This window comes from Petromyzon marinus, chromosome 63, assembly GCF_048934315.1.
Source record: "Petromyzon marinus isolate PM22_M1 ecotype Great Lakes invasive population chromosome 63, UKy_Petmar_22M1.pri1.0, whole genome shotgun sequence".
In the NCBI taxonomy this organism is placed as follows: domain Eukaryota; kingdom Metazoa; phylum Chordata; class Hyperoartia; order Petromyzontiformes; family Petromyzontidae; genus Petromyzon; species Petromyzon marinus.
The window spans coordinates 8,273,267-8,293,490 of record NC_133729.1 but is presented as its reverse complement, the minus strand read 5'-3'; the positions used below and the strand labels follow the sequence as shown (position 1 = coordinate 8,293,490).

Genomic DNA, 20,224 nt, shown 5'->3' with positions numbered 1-20,224 from the left:
CTCTCTACGCCCTGGTATCGTTTCGCACACTCCAGGTAGAGGATTCTAATACTGGTACAGTGGTACCACACAGGCTGGAAGGCTCTCAGAGGCAGCCTTTTAACGGGATAAGGCTCGCAAAGCCACAGAGATACAGATTTAGTGAAGGAGCTTCTAGCGCCAAGGGAGGCCTGGAGACAAGCGAGAAGTATTCCTAAGGGATGTGCAGCGCAAGAGAGATGAAGAGATGAGGACTCGTGAGATGACAAGAGTTAAGCAAGAGAGACTTGGAGACTAGAGGCACAATTAAGCATAACTGATTGTTGCCCAGCGTCAAGTTTATTCGAAGATTTAAAAAATAGTAAAACGGCCAAAACGAGAGACTCATTTGAGACTGAGCAGAGGACCTGGACGAGGACCCTTGTGAACAAATTCATGGGACTGATCGTGGGTCCTTCAATAAGGTTTAGGAGAACAGATACTCAAAGCTCCCGATCCACTTGCCAAACGATAACAATGCCGTTCCACTCGGGCCTTCACCTTTTAAATCAAGTACAAAACTGAACGATTAAGTAAATAATCTGCAACAATGCCACATTCCCTTCAACGGCCGGGCTCTTCTCAACACAATCTGCCGCAAATGGTTATCGACGAGGCATTGACCATTGACAGGGGCGTTCTGTAAAACCTTATAATCCACACGATCTCAGAGTTAACAAAGCAGGAGTGGGCTTCTGTTAAGTGGAGAAAAGATTAAATACATTTATTGAGCAGCCATTCTGTGGGAGAGACGTTACAATAAAACTACCAAAAAAATCGACTGTAAACATTCAAATGACGCTAGCTAGCATGGTTGTCTTCAGAAACAAAACGGGAACTACGTGGGGGTGGTTACGAGGCCTTTCCGGGGACACTGATCAAATTGTCGCGCGCGCGCGCCCATCTCGGTCAACATTTAGAGGAAGGCAAAACCTGAACACGGCTGCGAATTTGCAAAGCAAGCCTGGGGCGACGCATCGAACGCAGCCCCTTCCCCCCCCCCCGCTACCAGGCCGGAAGTTTGCTCGTGGCAAAAAAAAAGGTTTTAAAGCCACGATCTGCAGTGGCACCGCCACTCCCCAGCGCGACATGCAGTGCGTTGTAGGAGCCGGCACGAGAGCCACACACAACCACGTGACAGTCCAATTGTGGGATCCAGCCATGTTAGAGCAATGGAAATTTGCGCATGCCAGGCGACTATTTTTTTTTTTAAACTCAAAAGTGAACTCTTGGTCCAGAAAGGTGAACCACTGTAGCGCCTCTCTCTCGGTTTTATTTACAAGGAGCGGATTTTGACCGTCACGCCGCTGCGAACCAATCGCCGCTTCGTAGCCAAAGCAAAAAGGGCACCTGACTCGTGTTTAGGCGGCGGGAGGGGACGACGGAACGGTTGGCAGCACGCCGCGTTATGAACCCCGGCGACACCAAACTTGATTCTCGGCCACGGCCAACAACCCCCCATGCGGACGGATCCCGACTGGTGAGCCCCATGACCGACGCGACACGTGGGGAGGGGGGGTGGGTATTCGTCTGGGACTGTATTGATAAAAAGGGGGGGGGGGGGGGGGGTCTGTAAACACAACTCCGCGCGAGCGCGCTTCAGGCTGCGTCTACCCGTTCGGCAAGTCAGTCGGGACGATGGGCTAAGGTGCGGACAACCCTTACAACAGCGGGGCTTCCACGCGTGCGTCGATTAAACGAAATATCATTCCAAGTGCCTCCCACCCGCCGCCACCACCGCGGAACTCAAAACGAGCGGAAGCGATGGGCAACCGCTCGTGGGCACTGCCAGCCCAGATGCACAGGTCGAAATTCCACATTCCTCGGGCTTGGGGTCCAGTCTCTTTATATAACGAGCACCGCTGTGTATATCCTACACAGTGGTGCTACTCACTTCATTGATCCAAGGGTGGTTGATTTGACAAAGATGAGGAGTTAAAACCCCCCAAACGGGATTTGTTATTCGCAACGTTTCTGCTTACGAGTTTAACTTTTTTACCGTGGCAACCGCGCGGCCACAAACTTTTTCCGTCTATGTTGCGCGGGATATAATTTGTGGCATCCGTCTCACTCGCTCTCCCAGGAGTGGCAAATGATTTCTGCGTTCCACCCTGACCGTTGGCAGGCTGAAATAGTCGTCTTGCTACTAAATTACAAAGAGCAGGTTTTGTACAGGGCCACGAGACTTAAAAAAAAAACAATAAAATATAACAAAAAGTAAAATGTATCTTGTCGGGAATAAAAAAAAAATGTGATCCACAGTTGTCCCACTTCTTACTTGTAGCAGATCTGAAAAGTGAAAAAATGGAGACAAGCAGATGGTTAAGAACTGGTGAGCATGGGATGCGACTTAATGGGCTCATTTATTTGCAGTGATAACTTTTTCGATGTGTGTGTGTGCCTATTGTTTCAGTGCCATTTCTTTGCTTATTCAATTTATTTTCTGCCAGTTTTCATTTGCTTGGTATAAATTATAGGATGTGGCGCTCGTATATAATCAACATACCGAATTGTGAGATGCAATTAGCATGAACGACGCTATATACAATTCAATTATTATTATTGAGCAGGTAACCAGGTGGTTCAGGGGTCAGGGTAGGCCGAGCCGGCACCACAGAGACTACCTGCTGGATCTCCTCACTGTTTCGAAGAACAAATGTGACCTAAGGTCCTCGCTCATTTACCAGCTTCACATTACTTATTGCCGTACAAATACTGGAGGAAGGGCCTTTGCTGTTGATACCCCCAGGGTCTAGAATGCTATCGCCAATAAACTGCAACTTGAATCACTACCTGTGCGATCTTCACTCAAAACTGCTCTTGAGGAACTGTACACCCACCCCTAGCTGTCACTGCTATGCAGTGGCCTGAAATCAAATGCATTGCTCCGGATGACTGCTGCAAAGTATGATCTTGAGTTTTGATTATAGTGTTCTGATCTTTAAAGGTGCATTGAAAATTTGGGTATTTATCTCAATGAACCAGTTTTTTTTTCCCATGGCCAGTTGTACGTGGCTCTGTCTAGATCGAAATATCCTCAGCGGATCAAAGTGTTCATCAAGGATAGCCAACTGCAGGGAAACCTTTTTAACAGTGATAATATCGTATACCGAGAAAGCTTCCAAAGTCCTTAATTTAATTAAATGAACAATAAAATAATAAAATACTTATAAAACAATCAAATTCTCACGACGTTTCGACTGCAACACAAACAGTCATCATCAAGTGTAAAAACCAACAGCAAGAAACAACATATAAATACAAACCGCCACTTCTTTCAAATGTTTCTTGCCGTTGGTTTTCACACCTGATGATGACTGTTTTGTGTTGTAGTCGAAACGTCGTGAGAATTTTATTGTTTTATATATTTTTATTATTTTATTATTTCCCTTCAACGTGACTTTACCGAAAGCACCAAGAATATGAATCACTGCAGTCACGAAAGCTTTAAATAAAAATTTAATCAAATAAGAAAAACGTATTCATGTGCTACATTTCCTAATAAAATTAACAATCACACAATAAAACGTTCATTTACATCTTTAATATTACAGCTTCCGTCCTAGGATGGGCTTACAAGCTAGTATAATCTTGATTTGAAGCTTTCGTGACTGCAGGAATACATACTCTTTGGTTCTTTCGGTAAAGTCACGTAGGTAGAAAATAAAATAAATCACGACGTTTCGTTCGCAACACAAGCAGTCGTCCTCAGTATAATATATTAAATCACATGCGGGGGATGGCGACGGCTTGCGGAAGCCTTCAATCCAGCAGTGGATTGACAATGTGCACGGTTGTTTGGCTTGTGCGTGTGTGTGGGACCTCACCTGTGGTACATACGAGTCCTTGTCTGGCCTCTTGTAATGAACGTACTGCAAAAATAAACAGACAAGGCACAAGCGCGACAATTAAAGTCACGCCACTGGACAAGCACACACACACACGGTCACTCGCGCCTGAAATTAATAACACCTGGTATATCGTGGACAACTGAAAGGACAATCGCCTCCGTCTGAGAGATAATGTATTTAATATAAGACATTATATATAATACATTATCTCTATTATCTCTCAAAGAGATGTTATTGTCGCTTGTCACGCTCGTTCGCCCACAAGAGCCTCATGGCTCTTTTTCAAGAGGGTTCTGCTAAGTGTTTTTCAGTATGGGGGGTGGGGGGGGGCGGGCAACGTTGTTGTTGCTTCTGTACGATTACAACCGAGTATATTTGCAGGTATAATTTTCTTCACCATCGGGATTGTTTGGGATATCAGCAGTTACATTGTTATCTACGTGGATTTTTTTGTTATCTATGGGAGAAAACCTGGAGGAGCCAGAGGAAACCCATGCAGTTCAGGGGGGCCGAAGGACAACACACAAACCGCACACAGAGAGGTGCCCGAGTGGGGAATCGAACTCGGGCCCCTCTTTACGCGAGGCAAGAGTAATTAGCACCACGCCGCCGCCACCACTCTGCTGAAGAAGTGAACTTAAACTGCTCTTTAGGATTTTTTCCAAAAAATGAGAGATGTACAGTACAATGGAGCTGTAGACAATCGTGAGATGATACGAGTTGAACGAGATGAGAGACCTGGAGACTAGAAATACATTTATCTCCGGGTCCTCCAGGTTTTCCCTCCACATTTAGAACCAACGTGCTAAAAAATGTCCACACGATGAGCCACTATACGTCGAGTTATAATTTGTGGCCAGGTCGCTTCTGAAATAAGAGCTATGTAGATCGGTGGGCCTTACCTGGTAAAATAAATGAAACATTTAGTTTCATCCAGTGCCACAGAGGAAAGGGTTGGTTGGAGCGTGGGAGACGGTGTGGGTCGTGGCGGCAAGCGCGCGCGCGAAGAAACGCTACGTACGTGAGTGACCGTGTACTCGTCAGACTTGTCCTTGATCTTGAACGGGTGATGGATGCCCTCCGTACTCTGCGGGATCGTCTCCTCGTCGCCCTCATCATCCGACGTCACGGGCACGTTTACTGGCTTGTCATCGTCCAGACTGTCCGCGATCATCTGGCAACGCTGCGACGGCAAAAAAAACATCGCGCAGCTTACTACACCAGCTGCAGCATATGCTACACATGCTACACAAGCGCTACGCTTCCTCTTCCACGCGGTTATTCCATTCATGTCAGGGGTTGTGCTCTCCTTGCCAACCTTATCCACGCTGCCCTGTCCTGCGCCATCTCTCTTTCCGCTCCTCGGGCCGTGTCCGATCGCACATCGCCCCACCCCCACCTCGTTTGATGCCTTCCCCTTGATCCATTTCCTTCCATTGCATCACTTGCACAGCTTCTGACCCACACACACTTTTCCTGTTGTCTCTCAACATGACGAAACGACAGCACAGCCTTTTCTCTCTCTCATCTTCTCTGCGATTTCTACCACCTCGAGTCTTACTCTCACTTCTTCATTTCTCACGCCCCTGTCCTTCCTCGTTAAACCCAACATCCACCGCAACATCATCTCTGTGACTGCCATAGCTTGGTCCTCCCACTTTCTTGTGCACCAGCACTCAGCCCCGTACAACAGCACCCTTCAACCATACTGGGACCCTCTTCTAACACACCACACCGGTCAACTCTCGCCATTGCAGCCAGCCAGCCCTTGTTCTTATTCTCAACTCTCCTTCTGGTGATCCATCAGCACCACATCGTTGCACCCAGGTGCTTAAACTCGTTCCCCTTCATTAACTGGTCACTTCCAATTTACAATCCTCCTTCTGCATTATTTCCACTGAAATTTGCCACCATGTACTCTGTCTTTGTCCAACTGATCCTCAACCCATTCCCTTCAATATATTGCAACCAGATCTTAAAATCATGTTCCACTATCCCCCTGCTTTCACCACATAGCACAATATCGTCTACAGAATACACCAGGGGGCTCCCTCTGAATATCTGCGTGCCCAACATGCACTACACAGTCCTCCCTAAGTTAGAGCAGAGGCTGCGGTAAGCCTCCTCATTCTTCGACGTGGGGAGCTGTAGACGGTGGGAGTGGGCCTGTCGTTTTCTCGCAGCGAGCCGGAACACCTCCTCCTGTCGGCCAGGGTCTCTGGGGAGGTCCGGACCGTGTACCAAATGCAGCCATTGAAGCTGCATAAGCCACAGTAATAAACCTCGGCCATTTCCCCTCACCATCAAGAGGGGGGATTTGATCCCAACCCCAGCTCCAAGCATTGATGAAAATCTCACTTGCAACTTTCATCAGCCAACCAAGACCAGGCCATTGTGACGCATCACGCATGCGACATATCACACACGCATCACACCACTCTCTCCACGACACCCACAGACAGATCACACATCGTGCAGGCACGCAGGCACGCACGCTCACTCACCTGCGTCAACTCTTGTATCGTGTTCATCATGTGGTCCTTGTTCACTCCGGCCACCACTGCTCGTAGCTTCTCAAAGTCCGGCTGGTTGTTGTTGCCGCCACCACCACCACCGCCGCCGCCGCCGCCACCACCACCCATACTGCTCATACCGCACATGCCGGCCATGCCGGCAATGTTGGCCATGTTGGCAATGTTGGCCATGCTACTCATGCCGCCCATGCCGCCCATGCCGCCCATCCCGCCCATGCCGCCGCCACCGAACATGGCCGCGAACGGGAAGGGGTTCCCCATTCCTGTTCCTCCGCCGCCACCCATCTGGCCGGTGGGCAGCGCCTGCTGGTTGGCGAGCTGGATGGCGAGCGCCGCCAGGGGGATCGGCGTGGGAGGGGAATTGGGCGACGGCTGGTACGGCTGCTGAGGTGGCGGCGGAGGCGGCGGCGGCTGGTTCATGATGAGCGGCAAGAGCGCCGCAGCCGGTCCGATGGAGTTCATGATGCCCACGCTCACCTTGTAGCGTGAAAGGTGGGAGGGGGGGGGATAGGGCGGGCAGATTCACGAGATTTATTTGAGTTAATTTTCCCCCCATCCCAGTTTTATGCGGGCCGTTCCACCACCGGTGCCACGGCACACGATTAAGAATTCATTCGGATCTCTCGAAGGGCGACCCGTCTTGTTTGAGAACGGCCCACGGAAGCGAACGTCACAGAGCTACCTCTGAGATCCCTTCAAGTGTCCTTTGGTCTAGACAGCGATAGGAGGGGGGGGGGGGGCTGCATTTCCCCCCCGCTCGCTCTTCCAAACGAGAGTCCCGTTTGTCTCATGACAGTCAAGCCAATATTTTAAAGTCTTAAAAGAGCTGGGAATTCAGCCAAATTAAGTGCACAACTGCAGCCCTGGCCACGCTTCCCCCACCACTGGCCGCACAAAGACGTAACACGGCACCGGGGACAGCGTGCCTCCAAGTGTCACTCCTCTTTCCCACCGTTCCTGGCCCCGACTTTCCCACCTGCAACTCTCACCGCTGCGGCACCACTGGGACAATAGCGGGGACGTGACTTTGCTCATCTCACCTTAGGGTTCACCACCGTCGAATTGGCCCGAGCAATCTCCAACAGCTGAGCCTTGTCTGCAGACACCCACACACAAATACACAACGACTTTAACTTTATGGTATTATTACACTTGTTTACCCAGGAAACCACCACAAAGTCACAACTCTTTTACAGCACGGTCCGGGCAAGTTTGCAAGTAACGAGCCAAAGTTGCCACGCGCGATCCCAAATTACTAATTTGCTGGTAATTTTTCGGCATTGCGATGTTTGTACCAACACCAATGTATGCTTATTCTTCAGCTGTGAGGAGGAATCCAGCATAGCTGGAAGAAACCAATACAGAAAGCTGCCCGAGTTGAACATTTTACCCAGGCCCTTCTTGGTGTGAGACGCTAGAGTTACCACCTGCGTGTGTCACCACCGGCCCCGCCCAGTAATGCAATACACAGTAAAGTATTTTCCTCGTTATTTGCGAGGGATATGTTCCGGAGATGCTCGTGAATAGGAAATGTTGCGCGATAATGGTATGGCCTTCGAAAACCTCAATAAATATTTTTAATGCATTACGTTCAATATATAAACTATCAAATGCATGACAATTATCATAACACGAAAAATAGGCTATAATAAACAAAGTAAATACAAATAAATGTCAAAATATGAATATCTCATCGCTATCTCATCATATTATATGTGATCACCATCTCGCATCACATTCCCTCTCATCACTTTATTTTTCTCTCTCCCGATGCAGCAGTTATGCAGAGTTCCAGATGCGATTCGCAGACCGCTACAATCGCGGATAGCGAGTTCGTGAATAACGAGGGGATACTGTACAACAGTAAAGAGTCCTGCGCAGAACCAGTGGTGGAAGTTCCACAACCTAAGACAACAATTAGGTTCTTTGTAGTATCCCAAGCTGTCCTTATGAATGAGAAAAAAAAGACTAAAGCATGATGCATATGCGTGCGTGGAACCTGTAACTCTTACCAACAAGCATTGGTTTTAGTTAGTACCTCAGATTGGCGCGGCTGGCTAACGTACCGTGCGAAAGAAGGTCGACATACGAACAATTAATCGGTGGTGACGAAGGATTGTAAGTCACACGAGATGTTGTCGCGCGTAATTATGTCATCTTCAAGGAAGCAAGACGCAGATTTACAACTGCCGCACGGATCCGCATCGTTTGGACGGTGAACCAAAACGGCACAACACCCGGGGGGAGCCCCCCCTCACCCCAACTCACCCTCCTCGGAGAGGCGCAGCGGCGACAGGCTGGGCTCCCTCCTCCTCATCGGCGACCTCCGCCGACGCATCCTGAAGGGGCTCACCCGAAACCCGCGCCGCGCCGGGCCTCGCGACCTCGACCGCGACTTGCGGCGCCCCTCCTGCGCCTTCTCCTCTCCCGCCGCCTTCTTCTCGGCGTCGCCGCCAGCAGCGGCGGCGGTACCGCCGGCGTCGGTGGCGGCGGCGGCCGCCTCCGTCGCTTTGCCGTCGCCCGCCTCTTTGTCGGACTTGTCGCGCGAGCGCCGCCTCTTGCCCCCGGCGGTGTCGTCGTGCGACGCTCGCTTGGCCCCTCGGGAGCGCGAGCGCGCGGCGCGTCGCGTCCCTTCGCGGGGGGAGCGGGAGCGGCCCAGGCGCCGGCGCGCGATCGCCCCCCTCGAGCGCGAGCGCGACCTCCGGCGGAGTCCCCGGGAGCGCGATCGCGACTTGCGCTTGGCGTCGCGCGACCGCGACGCCGACCTCCGCTTGGCGTCCCGCGACCGCGACGCCGACCTCCTCTTGGCGTCCCGCGACCGGGACACCGACCTCCTCTTGGCGTCGCGCGACCGCGATGCCGACCGATTCTTCACCTCCCTCGATCGGGATCGAGATTTCCTCTTGGTTTCCCGGGATCTGGATCGGGATTTTTTCTTCACGTCACGAGAACGGGACGCCGATACCCTCTTGGCTTCCCGGGATCGGGAGCGGGATTTGCGCTTGGTCTCCCGGGATCGGGACGCCGACCTCCTCTTGGCGTCTCGCGTTCGAGACGCCGACCTCCTCTTGGCCTCCCGGGAGCGCGACCTCCGCCTCGCTTCCCGCGACCGAGTGGCTGCCGCAGCATCCTTGCGATCCCGCGAGCGCGAGCGGCTCCTGCGCTTCTTTTCCGCCGACTCCCTCCTCTTGCGGTCGCGGGAACGAGAGCGGCCCTTCGTGGCGTCGCTCCGATCGCCGGCACGGGCGGGGTCCGCCAGCGTCCTGTGCCTCGAGTCCGAGCGCGAACGCTTCCTCTGCTCGGCCGCGCTGCGCGGGCTCGGCGACTCCTGACGCCGCTTGGGCGAGCGGCTGCCGGAGCCGGAGTCCCTCTTGCGTTTCTCGGCCTCCTTGCTCGTATCGGCTGCCTCTCCCGGAAGACGATCGTCCGTCGACGCCGTGGCGAGGTCAGCCAACTTTGACTCCTCGGTATCGGAAGAGTCTTTCGGTTCTTTGCAGGCAGATACGGCTTCTGTGGTTTTAATCGGCGAAGTATCTTTAGGTGCTTCATCTTTAGAAAAGGAATCTTCTTCTTTTACGGTGGCATCACTTGACGCCGCCTTGTGTGGGTCCAAGATGTCATCTTTTTCTCCAGCAAGTGGCTTCTTCACATCGTCGTTTCCGACGGAAATCTGAAGCTTCACATCCTCCGCTTTTCCCTCATTTCCTCCGCCATCATTTGCCGAGCTGTCACCGGGTTCCACCTTTATCGCCACATAAGTCGCCACAGCTTCCCCTCCGCTCGGCCGTTCTGCACCAGCTTCCTCCGCTTCCGCCTTTGCCACCTTCCCCCCCACTTCAACTGCTCCCTCACCGGTGCGTTCAATCTTCAATCCTTCCACTTTGGGGCACTCCTTGGCGGGCGAACGAGACCGAGAACGAGCCTCCGTCTCAGCGCCCCTTGCAGCGACGTCGCTCTCCTCCGTGGATGCCTTCTTGCCACCGTCCGGCGAGGCGGAGCGGGACCTCTTGCCGCGGCCCGGCGACGCAGACCCGCTCCTCGCCTTCTGCTTGCGATCGCGCGACGCCGATCTTGACTTGGGCACTCGCTTGGTGCGATCCCGAGACAACGATCTCGACTTGTGTTTACGACTGCGATCGCGCGATGCCGATCTCGATTTCACCGCTCTCTTTGTGCGATCGCGCGACGCCGATCTCGACCTGTGTTTACGATTGCGATCGCGAGATGGCGACCTGGATTTAACTCTCCTGTTGCGATCCCGAGATACCGACCTCGACCTGTGCTTGCGATTGCAATCGCGAGGCGGCGTCTTGGATTTTGCTCTCCTGTTGCGATCGCGCGACACAGATCTCGATTTCACTCTCTTGCTGCGATCCCGAGATAATGATCTTGACTTCTGCCTTCGAATGCGATCGCGCGACACCGATCTCGATTTCACTCTCCTGTTGCGATCGCGCGACACCGATCTCGACTTCACTCTCCTGTTGCGATCGCGTGACACCGACCTCGATTTCACTCTCCTGTTGCGATCTCTCGACAAAGTCCTCGACTTTTGCCTCCGCATTCGATCCCGCGACACCGACCTGGACTTCCCTCTCCGGCCTCGATCGCGCGACGTCTGCCTCCTGCCACGGTCGCGAGAAGAAGGCGGCAGCAGCGGCGTCGCCGCCCTCGCCCTCGCCCGCCTCCCGGTGGACGGCGAGCGCGACCTCGCCCGCAGGCCCCGATTCCTCGGGGGCGACGGGGAACGCGAACGGTTCCGCTCGCGCCGGTTCCGCTCGCGCGACGCCGAGCGGCCCCTTCCCCTGCGGAGCCGGTCGCGAGACGCCGAGCGAGATTTGGCGCGGACGTCGCGGGCCCGCTGGGCCGACCGCGAGCGGCTGCGCGGCTTGCGGTTCCGCGACGCCGACCGCGAGTCCCTCCTCTGCCGGTCCCGCCCCGCCCCCGGGCCCTTGGCCTGCCGCTCCCTCGAGTGGGAGCGCGAGCGGCGGCGCGGGGCCGCGGGGCTGGAGCCTCTGCGCCGGCGCTCCCGCAACGGAGAAGGAGACTTTTGTCGCGAGCGGGAGCGCGACGGGGTCGGCCGCCTCCTCGCGGGGGCCTCGGGGGACACGCTCCGCTCCCTCGACTTGCGCTCATCGGAGCCGGATCGCGAGCCAGCCTGCAGACGCCCCCTCGCGACGCCCTCCTTGGCCGTCGATGCCCGCCCACCTGGCTGCCCTGTGGAATTGATATGCCGCGCAATCACCGAAAGCATTGATACAGCTGGATTTTCACTGTCGTCCGTTATTTCAAAGTCCGAGTCCAGCTCTGAAGATGAACCTGCGTTCTTGACGTTCTTTTCCTTCTTGGTGTCGGCGTCCGACTCATCGTTCTCCGAGCCGCTCTTACTTTTTTCCTTCACGACTCGTCTTGGGCTCCCTCTACTTGCCTCGCCCGGCTTTCCCGTAGACTCGGCGGCGCCACCGCCGCCTCCGTTCTCCACGCGTTGCGCCTCCGGCGGATCCACCTCTCGCTCCTTCTCCGGGACTCCTTTGCCGCTCGGGTCCGATGAAGCCGCAGCGCCTGCACCGCCCAGAGACGCTCCTCCCATCTCCTCCTTGCTCCCCGCCACCTTGCCTTCCGCCGCCTCGACCTCCGACGACGCGCGGCCGGCGCTCTCCGTCACCTCCTGTCCAGCCCTCACCTCCTCGCCTCCGCTGTCGGCGACGGCGCTCGACCGCACCTGGGCCTCCTTTGCTCCTCCTTCCGCGCCGTCCCGGGTCCCGCCGCCGCCGCCGCCGCCGCCTTTCGCGTCGGCCGCCACCGCCTGCAAGCACCCACCGTCACCACCGCCGCCCAGTGAATCTTTCGTCGTAGGCTCCGGTATCTCCGTGGCCTCCCCGCTCGCCTTTCTGCGCCGGCTGCGTCCGCCGCCGCGGTCCTCCTTGTCAGAGTCGGCCTTGCTCTTTGACTTCTTGGAGCGGCTGCTGCCCTTGCGCCTGTGCTTCTTCTTGCGGCTCTTCTTCTTCTTGCGGCTGCGCGGCTCCTCCTCGGTCTCCTCCTCCGCCGAGGAGGAGGAGGAGTCGGCGCCGCTGTCCGCTTTGCGCTTCTCCGCGGAGCCTTTTCCTGCGGAGTCGGGGCCGGGGGGGACGAGGAGGAGGAGGGGGGGGGCGGGGCAGGGCCGGGGGACGAGGGTGGCTGTCAGTGAGTGCGGCGCAGCGCGCGCTCCAAACCGCTAGCGCTTTAGCCCTAGCTCGTGCCGGATTTAATCGTGGCGCCGCCCAATTCTGCCCATCTCACTCCAGAAAGTGGTGCCGTTTGCCCGAGATGTCAATTACGGCATCTATAAAACGGCCTCTGCGTGTGCGTCAGACGCCGACCCCCCCCCCCCCGCTCTGGCCTTAGCGTTGCAATGTTTCGCTCGGTGCACTCGAGCAGGGGTTGTTTAGGAACGTATCAGGTGGCATAGCGTTTGTACGGCCCTTTGCCAATCCACTGCTGAACAAAGACCTTCACATTCAATGGAATAAACTAGAGCGAAATGGCCTTAGTCAGAGGTCGTCCTGCATCTCTTAGGGGGTCAATGTCTCCCTGCTCAAACCAGCAATGAGGTTGGATCTTAGCTCCAAGCGAGGCAGCAAAACCCATGGCAGGCACCAGTCTCTCCTTAGGACACCATTCAAAAGCGGCGCTACTAACGTTATTGTTCTCGGATGAATTGCAGCCATGATGATGACGACGACGAGCCGAGTAAAAAAAAAAAAACCCCGAACGAAACTTTAAGCGACGACCTTCCGGTGACGATTCGAGTGCTCTGACCACAGCACCACTCGACCAATAGCACAAACCTCCCCCAGTGGACCGGCATGATGTCAGTCACAGACCACCCATTACTTTATTCCCTGCAGCCCTTTCACAGCAACCCAAGCGGCGCTAGATTCTCTAAAACAACCCCCCTTACGGGTGCGGTTTATAACAAAGTGGATGATCAGTAACAAAACTGGAAACTATTTTTTATTTTACCAGGTAATGCCCACGAAACTATTTAGCTCTTTTTCTGACGTGACCAGGCCACAAATGATAGATCAACGACGTGGCTTATCATGTGGAAATTATAGCAGCCAAATACTGTTGTTGATTTTAAATGTGGGGGGGGGTGGAAACCAGAGTACCCAGAGAAAAATCCACATAACCACGAGGAGAGACATGCAAACTCCAAGTATACAACAGGCTTCAGGGTTGTGTTCGAAACCAGGACATCCTGCACAACAGGCGAGGTAGTTAACATATCCTAGCCACCGTGGCGCCCAAAAGCTACGCGCAAAAATCAACGCACAAAAATAATCTACTGGGCTTCATGCAGGGTCGGGAGGAAAGCTTCGAGGCTAAGTGACGTCAGGAGTTGTGAATGTTACTTGCTGTGGTCGTGTTTACTTAACGGCAAACGTAACCTCTGACGCCGATGCCTCACCCAATCTCCGGTCACCACCACTGATGTCTCTATGGATTTTGGGACTCGCGGGTTTCTGCTCGAGGATTCCATCGGCAAAGACCTCAGTAAAGTCGTCAGCAAAGACCAGTGCATGGTACAGGGGCCGTCAATAATTGGGACCCAGGGCTCATGAAATGTGAAAGTGACAACAGACGCTGGTGGGCAGAAAGCGTCTATAGGAAGCAGCACAACACCCATCGCATGCAAAAAACAAGTTGCAGATGAGAGAAGGTTAGGCACTGGGAGAAACTGGACTGGCCGACTAGCTTGTCTCATTGCACACGCCCTGCCACAAGATTTTAACCGCGGTCGTGGTCAGAACCCTCAATTTACAATCGGAAGGTCGCAAAGTCAAATCATGGTAAGAGGTCGACCAAAGCTAATCATTCATTCATCCGCAATTGATGAAAAGCAAAGCACTATGTAAAGATGCCATAAGCAGGCATTCTCTGGAGAGGCTGGTCCCCATCATAGTGATGTGGAATGTTTATCACTGGCTCGTGCCATCAGTGGAGATAAGCGCCGCTCAACGCACACACATTTGAGCAGAGAGACTTTTGCTTTTTCTTTACTTTTTGAGAGCAGCAGCAGGAGCATTGCCTCTTCCCGGAAAGGGGCACACCCAAATAATCACAAAAATTGCATTGGCTATTCTCGCTCTCGCATCCGAGGCCCATTAATAAAAACAAACGCACCACGGCAATCGAACAACGTAGCAATCACTGATCTTTAACTTCCCATCTGATTCGGACCGCCAATTTGACAAAAGTAAAATGTAGCTTTGGACCCACACCGCTCACCACACCAAATCCCAACTTTACTACCCCTAGCCCACAGCACCCCCACCCACCCCCCGCCACCCCCAACAGACAATTCCTACCACACAACCTTGCCCCAACACCCTTCCCCAAACACACCCCCCCAACAGCCGGCTCAGAGCGGCCTCCGGATGCCAGTGGCTGTCATCGCAGCCCCCTCACAGGCCTCCGTCACAGCGCTGGGATGAAGCCTGGTTCGCCTGCGCGCCTTGACCCACGCACGGACGCACGCACGCACGTACTCCAATATGGTGAGGGTGGTGGGGGAGGGGGGTGTGTGGTGTGTGAGTGCGCGTACTGACGGAACTTGCAGTGTGTCATCATCATCATTAGGAAGCCATCTTAAGTCATCGCATACCGGTTAAGAACCCCGAACAGCATCAGTAACTTTACATTGAAATTTCTAAAGATAACATTTTCAATTAAAGAATAAAGAGGGTTGGGGAAATTTGAAAAATAAGTGTTACAAGTAATTTGCATATATTGCTTGTAAACAAATGTACCTGCGTCACTTAAGAGAAATCTATTTTTTTAAGTATTAAAAATTTACAACTTTAAATGCCGTGCTACCTAAACCTACTCAATTAATTTAAGTTAGTCATCCCGGGATATAAAAAAAAACTGTTCTCTATAAGAATATTAGTAAGTAAATTCCACCCAATAATGTCTGAAATGTTATTAACGATTGCACAAGCGACAACCATTTGCATCATTGTTTAGCCAATGGCGGTCAAACGAAAGTAGAATGTTGCGAGTTATAATTGCTTCGGCAGAGGGCGAACAAAACAAGCGGCCACTACACCGCCATTCAACTCGATGCACAATAACGAAGCGAAGCAACGGGTAAAACTACACAGACAAAACGACGACCACACAAGCAAAGGGAGGAAGGCAGCACGCGTGCACACACTCGCGCGCACACACGCTCGCACGCACACTCGCGCACACAGAACCCCCCCCTCCGCCGTTCGCCCGCCCGCTCGCGATTCGCGGGGAGGAATCACAATAAGCGTCATTACCAGGACCCGACTCAGACAGAACCAACTGACGGAGCCTGGCCGGACTGCGCAACGCTTTTTTCCGGACATCAATTCCCCGCCAGGCTATTTTTCTGCAGAACTGCACAACGGTGAGCTCGCTGGCGGAATGTACCACTTGAACTCTGTAGGGGTGGGGGGGAGGGTGAGGGCGTTGGTCAAAACGTCGCACTGTGCACCGATCGCCATTTTGCTAATTTGTTTTGTCGATGCTTTTCTCTTGTCAGCTTTACAGCAAAACCGTCGTCGTAATATAACTCCTGTCGCAACCGCCCCCGTTTAAAATACTGGAAGAGGGCAATTCCCATTAAGTGCCGTGAAATGACTGCCAATGTTCCGTCAAAGGACAATTAACCACAGCCAAGATTCGCTCGTTTCAAAAACTGGCGACATTGTTCAGTTGAACAGGTATGCGTTGTAAGAGTATTTGGCAGCCATTGTAGATGAAATAAAATCATTTCAACCAAAGTTTTGGTCGACAATGAGCCAAAACTGAGGCCAATGCATGTGTCCACGCAATTAAGTGGAACAAACATGAGGGTTCTGTTTTACACCCAACCAGAACGTTGTTATGAACAATCATCTTTGAGCGGAACAAATTGTATTTCCTTTTGTTTTCACAGTCGAAAAACAGACCCTTTTCTCTCAGCTTCAGTGAGGGGGGGTGGGAGCGAATACAAAACGGTACGGAACTGAAAGAGTCAGAACGCCAGGCAGGAGGGCAACAGGAGTTTTACTTTGGACGCGGCAAGCACTAGCAACCTCTGCGCTAGTAAACCGACAATGCCTGCCCCATGCCCATGGTGAGATTCCTCGCTCACCTGCGGCCACCGACACCTCTGTTGCCGGCACAGCAGTTGTGGCAGCTGCAACTTTGCCGCCGCTACCACCACCACCGCCACCGCCACTCTCCCCTGCAACCTCCGTGTCACCGTTAACATCCTCGCCTTCCCTGGAGCTGTCGGGAGGAACAAATATTTGGGGAACGCGCACACACGCACACACGCGCACACACACACACACGCGCACACACGCACACGCGCGCGCACACACACAAACGGGAGTTATGGTCAGTTTGAACAGAACAAGGAGCGGTCGAGATTAAACTTCGTTGGCCATGGTTGTAGCCACAGCGCCAGAATACGAGTCTGAATCCTGGTCGCTTGCAGACTCGGCCCATCACCATCATTCCTCCAATGTGGATAAAATATGTCATCACTTCATAGGTAGCCTTACCTTTATTTTTATCCTGTTTGTGTAATTTTTTTGTTTTTTTCTTCTATTTTAACCACATTGCACGATAGTTGTCATGTCATGAGATGAATTAATTTGTATCTTCAACCCAAACAATTAATTAAAAAGTATCCATATCACAGAATTACCTTAGATGTCTACAAGTAACCTCTGATCCATATTAGAAGGCAACACTCTCTGCCACTATATTTGTAATATTTATAGCACATCAGTAAAACCAACATGTAGAATTCTGAGCGCCGCCATTAAACCAAATTAAATGTAAGACGTTAAGTGGTTGCAGGGCGCAGTCATTGTTCTTTGTTGTTCATCCACGCTGGTACAGTAAAAGTGTATTTAGTTTTTAAGTGTCAAACCAAACACTTACTCGATAAACAAGTAATCCTAAAACTATAGACGACCTTCAGAATAACACCCGCAAGTATTATGGAGGAATATATTTTTACAGGAAGTTGCCTAAATTGAGGAACTGCCAACTGCGACAGTGGGTGACAAAGAAGTACTGCCCCTTATCGAGCGAAACCGGAGTCGCTCAAAGGGATCTTGGAGGTAGTTCTGTAATATCCAATTCTGCGGGCCTATCTGCAACACACAGGAGGAGTCATTCACTGCTCTACGAGAGTTCCGAAAAGGTTTTCCATCTCAGGACATTACGCCGATAAAACAACCAGGATAAGATTGGAGGATAAGGATTTTTAAAAATGCGTATGTGGTAGCATTCAACTTGCAGAAGCTAGACCAGCAGCAGTCAGTGTATATGAAATCTACTTACCAATATTATTCACAATAACGGTTTTTGGGTAAGATCGCGAAAATATAAATGTGTCGTTAACCCACCGCCACCCGACACAGCCAATCAGAAAGGTTTGTAACGTGAACAAAACGTGCGAATTAGTTACTACTCAAACACACCGAAGTGTTGGAGAGCAAACACCAGCAACGTTTACAATTTGAGTACTCCAACAACAAACGATACAAACATTAAAAGCGTTATTGTTACGTTACATTTTCTATATGAAACTTTTAAGTAGAGATGCATTCATTTACCCCGGCCCTTAATTATATAAATTGATGAGTGGGTAAACAATGGTAAGCGAAAAAAGGCGATGTGAATTTCTACAATCTACAGCAGTGTAGAATCGCACCTCCGATTAGCACGGTTGGCTACATAAGGTGCGAATGCACTTCAACATACATACATAGTGACTCCGCAGTGGAGTTAATACGTAGAATCTGAAGTGGAGCGCATCAGCAAAACCTAGTGGTTATTGTGTCGAATACACATTGGAGTAAATGTGCGACTCTGTAGACCAAACATTGGGGCGAATCTATAGAACCTACAGTAAAAAAATGCCTCGCGGCCGTAACAAGCTAGTCTTGCAAATAACCAATTCATACATAATCGTTTTTTTGGGTTAGATCGCGTAAATATATAAAAGTGTCGTTAAAACCCGCCACCACCCGACACAGCCAACTAGTGAGGGTTTTCACGTAAACAGAACGTGGCCAATTCGTCACTAGTACAGCACACCGGTGTGTTGGCGGGCCAAACCACAACATTCACAATCTGAGTACGACGTTTCGCCAGTAATTACAACTAGCTTCATCAGGCGACAGCCAGATTTGTGTGCTGTACTACTGGCGAATTGTGCACGTTCTGTTTACGTGACAACTCTTACTAGTTGGCTGTGTCGGGTGGTGGCGGATTTTAACGACACATTTATATATTTACGCGACCTAACCCAACAAAAAAACTATTACGGATGATATTGGTCGTGTTAAACTAACAAATTCATAATCACATCCCTCTTTTAAAAGTCGTCTCTACGTACGTGGCTGCACGAACAAGTCATCAGTCGCGAGTATTTGAGAATTCACTAGCAACAAAACCTTTTGGACCTTTCACAGGGCGCAAAAAAAGCACAATGTCAGCAATGAAACTACGAAAACAAAGTAACGTACACTAACTACCACGCTTACAAAATGTATCATAAAATAAAATACAGTACAGGACTCGCGATCGTAATATTAAAACAATCGTGCGATATTTACAAGTTTACAGTAAATAATGACGCATCAAAAGGACAACTTCACATATATTAATTAACGCGGGCGGGGGGGCATCAAAAACTAATCAACTGCATTTAAAAAGTAATAATTTAAAAGGTTAATTTAACAAAATTACTCATTTAAAAGCCCACGGACAGGCCTCAAAAGCCGCCCGTCTTGTACGCACTTAACATTGCAATGGCGGATTGCCGATCACGAGAAACGACAAAATAAACACATTACACAGCGAACAAAACATACATTTGCGTGTCTCGGCAACGAAGCTAATGACCTTGTCAACATTTGTCTTGTTAATTAACCGCTTTCATTTATCCAAACGGATACGGTTTGTAAAAAAGAGCAGATAGGCCTGCAAGCCTACGGTCTCGCCTGCGCCGCCCCAACGGGCTCAAGAGACGCGCGCCTCGGCGACAAACATAGTCGAGACGGGGGCTTCGTCGAGGCCTACCTACGCACACACCACGGAGACTTCTGTTAAAAAAAACATTTCAGTCGATTCCGCGACTTGGTAATTCTAGTCTAAGACGTCGCCTTCCAGGTTTCTCTCGACGCCGCCAAGACTAGCGGAGACCGCCACGGCGAAAGAATCCCCCTCCACCATCCTCTCAACTAAAATTTACCTGCGCGCGCTGGCGCCGAGGGGCGGCTGAATGGCGGCGTCCGCCATCTTCGCCTCCGCAAAGCCGCGCGGGTTCAGAAGAGCGGCGACTTGGACTTCTTAAAACTTTAACAACCGCGGTCTCTGTAACAACGGCGGGCGTGCGTGCGTGCTTGCGCTCGCACTCGCGCGCGCGTCGTTCTGCACAAGTCGTCGCGTTTTAACAATTGTCCTGCATTGTTGTTGCGCGTCCGGCCTGAGGCATGAGGCTGAGCTCAATTACGCAATGCGCAGACAGAGGCGATGGCCGAGGGGGAGGGGTAGAGGGGGAGGGTCGTGCGAGCGGCAGAAGTTGGGGTTTTCTTTTTGTGTGTCTGTGTTGTGTTGTGTGTGTCCGTGTGTGTTGTGAATCAGTCGAGCGGCAATATCTTTTTATCGGCTGCGTAACGCTGTGTGGAAGCTACCTGGTCTGTCGCTCCGCACTAAGCTTCAGGTCTTCTCGGCCACGGTCATTCCCTCCCTTCTCTACGCTTGCGAAACGTGGACCCCCCTCTAATGGAACATCTTCGCCAG

General features: G+C 51.9%; 1 protein-coding gene across 1 annotated transcript; it reads right to left on the bottom strand.

Annotated features, from left to right (window-relative positions):
- Positions 1-296: 296 nt before the first annotated feature.
- LOC116956015 (uncharacterized) lies at positions 297-19,964 on the bottom strand. The gene is made up of 8 exons (XM_032977405.2): positions 19,674-19,964; positions 16,551-16,687; positions 8,672-12,508; positions 7,444-7,499; positions 6,374-6,880; positions 4,891-5,052; positions 3,846-3,890; positions 297-2,307 (listed from the first exon to the last, which is right to left on the bottom strand). The coding sequence occupies exons 1-8, from the start codon at positions 19,718-19,720 to the stop codon at positions 2,293-2,295; spliced, it is 4,806 nt and encodes a 1,601-aa protein (XP_032833296.2). The 5' UTR covers positions 19,721-19,964; the 3' UTR covers positions 297-2,292.
- Positions 19,965-20,224: the final 260 nt, after the last annotated feature.

Excerpts from the sequence above, each read along its gene's own strand:
- LOC116956015 (XM_032977405.2), bottom strand. The coding sequence starts at position 19,720 with ATGGCGGACGCCGCCATTCAGCCGCCCCTCGGCGCCAGCGCGCGCAG. Across the intron at positions 7,500-8,671 it reads GCTGCGCCTCTCCGAGGAGG|ACAAGGCTCAGCTGTTGGAG; the intron begins GTGAGTTGGGGT and ends GGGTGTCTGCAG. Across the intron at positions 3,891-4,890 it reads ACGAGTACACGGTCACTCAC|TACGTTCATTACAAGAGGCC; the intron begins GTACGTAGCGTT and ends TTATTTTTGCAG.